The 5,716-nt window shown below is 51.9% G+C and overlaps 1 protein-coding gene across 1 annotated transcript in view; it reads right to left on the bottom strand.

Annotated features, from left to right (window-relative positions):
* Window positions 1-4,259: 4,259 nt before the first annotated feature.
* LOC103624237 (keratin, type I cytoskeletal 14-like) overlaps window positions 4,260-5,716 on the bottom strand; it is a 4,427-nt gene continuing 2,970 nt past the window's right edge. Inside the window, 4 exon segments of the mRNA XM_017738624.1 lie at window positions 4,260-4,547; window positions 4,881-4,918; window positions 5,395-5,471; window positions 5,474-5,701. Of these exon segments, the coding sequence (XP_017594113.1) occupies window positions 4,450-4,547; window positions 4,881-4,918; window positions 5,395-5,471; window positions 5,474-5,701 (441 nt within the window). The 3' untranslated portion in view covers window positions 4,260-4,449.

Here is a 5,716-nt window from a genome sequence, read left to right on the forward strand (position 1 = left end):
ATAGCCCGGCCAGGAGGCGTTGCCACACGGGGTTTTTTTTGTTGCATTCCCGGCGATTTTCATCACTCATAAAACCTGAGCCAACTTCCAGAATCGTCATTTTTGCCTTTGTTCTATTCATGCTTTTTGTCATATTCCACTAGAAGCTTTTTCTCTTACAAAGGAGTCTTTATGCTTCTTCCGTTTCCAAGTAAATTGTCAGGTGTGATTAAAAGGAGGAGGCTCCTTGCTCAGGGCTATGATTTAATTCCCTCTGCACTGTGAGCTTTGTAACAGAGCAGTACAGGCAGCATTTGAGAGAGTAGCTCAGCATCTCTTTTACTGTGGCTTTTTGTCCCAGCTACAGATTCCTGTCCCTGCTTGGGCTGCACACACACACCTGCAGGGACAGCAGCCGCGGTGTGAGGCCCTGAATGCACCTCCACAGCCCCGTGAGTACAATGGTGCTGGAAGGAACTTGGCTCCCAGTCCTGGAAATGCAAGTCTGCTCTTTTATCTGCAGGGAGAGGGATGATCAGTAGTGAAAAAGCAATGAAAAGGGAATTCGTGCTCCAGGGCTCACTGGAGTCTTCACTTCAGAGACCACCCAAGAGTAGGGGACTGTGGAAAGGCAATAGGATGGTTTGTGTTCTTTGTGAACAAACGCTAGCAAACCATCCTAAAAGGACAGGGTATGGCTGCTAGCTAGAAATTATGAGATGTCCAGGAAAAATGTGGGATAGCATAAAGTAGATGAAGGACATAAGGAAAAAGCTGCTGGTGTGTAAGCCCTGTGAACAGGAGCACAAAGCTGACAGTAGCACAGATGGACAATTCTGTCTGTTGTGACCAGGCAGGACAGCTTCACTGTGAGTTTGGAGTTTAAGGCTCCTATATAAATGGAGCTTTACAAGAGACAGCGATTTTCTCTGGTGAGTGTAAAGGCTCCAGAACGGAGCGCAGTGGTGTGGTCAGGCCCTGCTGTCGCCTCTCCGTGCTGACCCACAGGCAGAACCCACCAATCCAAGTGTCCCTGGCTCATCGTGCGGGGTGTGGAGGAGAAGGGATTGCTCATGTGTGCACACAGTGGATTGTTGGGCCGTCTCTGCAGACAGGCCCCAACAGCCCCTTCCCAACAGCCAAGTTCTTCCTTAGATCATTTGCCAAAGGAGGGGAAAGAGGGTATGGAAGGAAGAACAAAGGTACATTGCTGAGGAGCTCATAGGGCACAACTCCCTCCCCTCCATCTGCAGAAAGCTGGAGACGGTACAGGAGTGGGATGTGTCCTTGGAGTATCAGGAGTTGGCTGCTATGGAGAAGCAGTTCCCTATCTTCCTATTTGCCACTGGTAAATGGAGACAAGTCCATGCAACTTGGAGATCTGGAGGATCAGAGTCTCCTCTGTGTAGGCTCTGGCCTTTTCTGTCTCTTGGAGTCAGCATGTTCATGTCGTGTGAGCGCCAGGCACGGGGCCAGGGGACGCCCACTCGCTGCTCACCCTCCCCAGGTGCAGATGGAAAAGGTGCAGCAGCGCGGGGGCGGCAAGGACGTGTAACTCCCAGGAATGTGCTTCGTCCCCATCTTCATTTCCTCACCTTTGCCCAGGCAATGCTGTGGTTTGTCCTCTCTGATTGCAATGGTGATGTGGGGAAAGGGGAATGTCAGAATGAAAACCGGTACAGAGCCCCTGGGTGAGTCCAAATGCTCAGCCTTGCCCTGAGCAAAGCCCCTCAGTGGTGCGGGGTGTCACACTGTCACACGGTCACCCAGCACTATATGTGTCACACAGGTTCTTCCTGTGTGGGGAATTGCCTTTTCTTTCATCTTTTGTTTGCCACTGAACTGCTGTGCATAAAAATACACATTGCCCAAAATATCTGTGATACTTTGGTAATGCCACAGGGCAGCAATTAAAACCATCAGCGTTAATTAAGACTTAAAACTACATTAACCACTCAAGAATGTTATTTCCATGACCTCCCATTGAACACAACCACAAGGACTGCATGTTGTTTCTATCACACTCTTTGAAGTAAAAGGCTGAGTATTAAACCAGATCCTGCCTCTGTTCTTGAGCACGTGCACGCTGTGAGCCCATTTTTAATATATTTCAAAATCGGAATTCCAGTTCTACAGCATAACAGTAGCTTCATGGTAGCACAATGGTGTTTAAACCTACAATTCGGTCTTACTTCGGGGGAAAATGGAGGTGAAGCTCTGGCTCCAAAATGGCATATCAGCAGACACAGATACTACCTGGATAAAACCACTTTTATTTATGCCTCTTTTTTTATGTTTATAAAGTTTGCCCTGGAATCATAGAAAAGTTCCCTAAAATGAGCTGAAAACCACACGTTAATGTCTTTTTCTAAAGTGGTCTTTTCTGTCAGAGGAACTCAGTGTTGCCTGAGCAGTCAAACCATGTTTCTGGACTAAATTCCCACTTTCTGAGACCTGCCTCAAGCTGCCCCTGCCTGTCAGCGTGAGCCACCCCTGCAGCTCCCTCCTCAGCGGGTTTCCTAAGGTCAGGGCTAATTATTAATGCTCGAGGCAGGAGAAAATTGACATCTATTTTCCACACCTCTCTCACACTGTGCAGTAGCAGGAGTAATTAAAACAGGGGATTTCATTAGCAAAGTGTTATTTGTTGTTTCTATAGGAACACAGGTGTGCCCAGACTTTTACAGGAGGAAAATATACAGCAAGGGTGAATCCCTGTGCTGGGTGTTGCAAGGGCAACAGCCAGAGGGGCACAGCCATGGCAGGGGCCTCGGAGGAGCTGCAGGAGCTGTCGGTGCTCCCTGCACCACCCATGGGGACAGCGGGGTCCCTAAAAGGTGACCTGGAAAGGGGTGTGGTCGTGCAAGCTGTGTCTGTCCCGACCCTTCTCAGGCGTCTGAGCTTGAGTGTTTCAACCCTGCCTTTATCCAGCCCTGGGACATGAATTCCCCCAGGGAGAGTCCCCGAGTTGCTCTGGGCTCCTTCCTCAAGGCTGTGGGAACAGAGGGAGCACAGTCTGCAGGACGGCGGAGGTGCTGGGGCTGGGAGTGCCTCAGGTTGGGAATTGTGCCGCTACTGCCCCGTGGATCATCCATGATGCTCCATGGGAACGTGCAGCAGCCTTTTTCCCGACCCCACTGATGAGCTCACTGATCGTTAGCATTAAACCTCAAACCCGAACCGTGTCTCCTCCGGTCGGTGGATGCTGGGGGTGCTCGGGGCAGCCAATGCCCCATGAGGGTCACGGGGGTCTGCTCTGAGGGGGCAGGGGGGACACAGCCCATGGCGCTGGGCAGAGCTGCAGGGCAGGGGCATGGGGGGCCTCGAAAGCGTGGAGCCCTGCCAACCTGGCTGCGGGCCAGATGATGCACTGCAGGCATCATTCCAATGTTTGGGGGAAAATAAACAATTCTCTCTTATCTTCTCCTGAATTCCAGACGGATTTTCTGGAGAAGGGTCATAAAGCCGTGTGGCCAGCTCTGCTCTCGCTCTCACTTAGTCGCGTTGCTCTGATTCACCTCATTGATTTAGAAGTTGGATTTATGAAGTAATAAATGTGTCAGAATGCAGCCAAGAATGTGTCTGAACTGGCTTTCCAGGAACGCAGGGCCAGCTGACGGCAGTGGGAACTGCTGTGTCAGGAGCAGCCACCGGCAGCCGGGGAGTGCCACAAGAACTCCCAGAAGAATTTTAATCCTTTTGCTTGCACAGACCATACCCTCCTCTTCCCATCACTGTTTTCCTCACCCTTCGGTGGTGCCTTTGGAAGCAGGAACAAAACTGAGCTGATTTTTCCTGTCTGGAGGAAAAGCAGCCAGTGGATCCCTGCCCTGCCTGCAGCTTCAGACCATTTGACCCCAAAGTTTGGGATCCAGAGTGGGGGGCAGCTTCTGGGGCAGAGCTCAGAGCTGGGGGGTGGCATTTGCAGGGTCCTGTCTGCATCACTTGGGCTTTGTTGACTTGCTTGGCCTCGCTGGGTTAAAGCTTCAGTGCTGCTGTCACTGGGCATTGCAGCAGGAGAGCAGCACTTTGTCTGACCTGTGAAACACAGGGATTCTCACAGGTTTCACCTCCCATCATCTGTGGGATCAGTTCCTTTCTAGACTCCCCCCCACACTCTCTCCCCTGAAGCTGCCAGGTCTCAGGAGTTACAGAGGTGTGGGCGTGCAGGCCCCACCATCGAGGTACCAAGGATGGAGAATGTTGCTCCTTTGAGGGAGAAGCTTTGTCCCACAGCTGCAGGAGTGGGACAGCCTGAGAGCATTGAGACCAGACCTTGGTTTGCAGGACTGCAGAGACAAGCTTTATTTGATTTCTGTGTGCAGCACAGAGCTGACAGAAGGGTGAGAGAGGGTACGGCAGGGGGTGATAGTGGGAGAAGGTGCTTTTTATGATCCATACAGCAGGAGCACATCAGCTGGGATCTGCTTTGCTGTGCTGGGTGAGGTTTGCAGCAGAACAGGCAGTGCCTCAGTGGGCAGCCTGTGTGATCTGCTCCCGGGAGGAGATCACCTTCCCATCCTGGACTTCCTCGAAGATCGTGCGGATCTGGCGGGTGGTTACTGGTCCTGCAATGGGGAAAGAAGGAACCATTATTTCCATGACAGCAAGGAGGAAGTGTGCTAAAGATCTTTGTCTTGAAGATTTATTACTACAACCACCACCTCAGAAACCCAATATAGCACCACATTCCCCCTGCTAAATTGTACAGATTCAGTCTGCTCAGATAATTTCTGACATGTGTTTTGGTATATTGTAAAAATGGCTTATATCAATTCACTTTTGGGAAATATAACAAAATAGTAACTTTAGTAGAAAAGTAAAAGGAGTCTGAGCTAAGAAGGTGGGTGAGGGTATGAGAGCTGTGTATGATCAGAGCTTCAGCCAAGACCTGTTCTTACCTTCTTTCACAGGCTGCGAGATGTAGTGGGAAGACATGCTATGGGAGGAGAACAGAGAAAAGGTGGTGACAAACAGGAAAAGAGTGAGTAATCTCCTAGACAAAATCATTGTTTAAACCCTGCCTTTATTTCTTGTACCAATACACGACTAAAATGCTTCTGGAAACTGCCAGTGTCACAACTGAAGGAAAAAACTGGTACAAATGGATGTGTGACACAGGGATTCAGACACCAGTGCAGCACCCATCCCAGCTGCAACAAGCAGCAACTGCTCCCTGCCCAGGATCACACAGACATGGGAAGACTGGAGGTGGAAGCCAGCGGTGCTGCAGGGCCATTGTAACCACTGGGCTGTTGTGGACTGGTGAGACTGGAAATGGAGACCCTGTTGCATGCAATGGGTCAGGGAACGGGCTGAGAGAACCCTCTAGGGGATGCCGGTGGCTCATTTTCTGATTTCTTTGCTATGACCCGTCTCCTCCCACCCACCCGCCCAGCAAAGCCCCTCACGCACTGGGCGTCCTCGCCCTCCAGGAGCCGGCGGTACGTGGCGATCTCCTGCTCCAGGCGACTCTTGATGTCCATGAGCATTTTGTACTCCTGGTTCTGTACTCGTGGTTCTGGCGCTCCATGTCGCAGCGCAGCTCGGCCAGCTGCTCCTCCACGCTGGTGATCAGCATCTGCAGCTGGGCCAGCTGGGTGCCGTAGCGCGCTTCGGTGTCGGCCAGGGTGCCCTCCAGGGCCGCTTTCTGTGGGACGGGGACGGGGACGGGGACGGGCTCAGGGGGCAGCCGGGGGGGGCACAGCCCTGCGCCCCCCGCGCCGCCGGCAGCCCG

Source organism: Corvus brachyrhynchos, unplaced genomic scaffold (assembly GCF_000691975.1).
Source record: "Corvus brachyrhynchos isolate BGI_N302 unplaced genomic scaffold, ASM69197v1 scaffold30, whole genome shotgun sequence".
NCBI lineage: Eukaryota > Metazoa > Chordata > Aves > Passeriformes > Corvidae > Corvus > Corvus brachyrhynchos.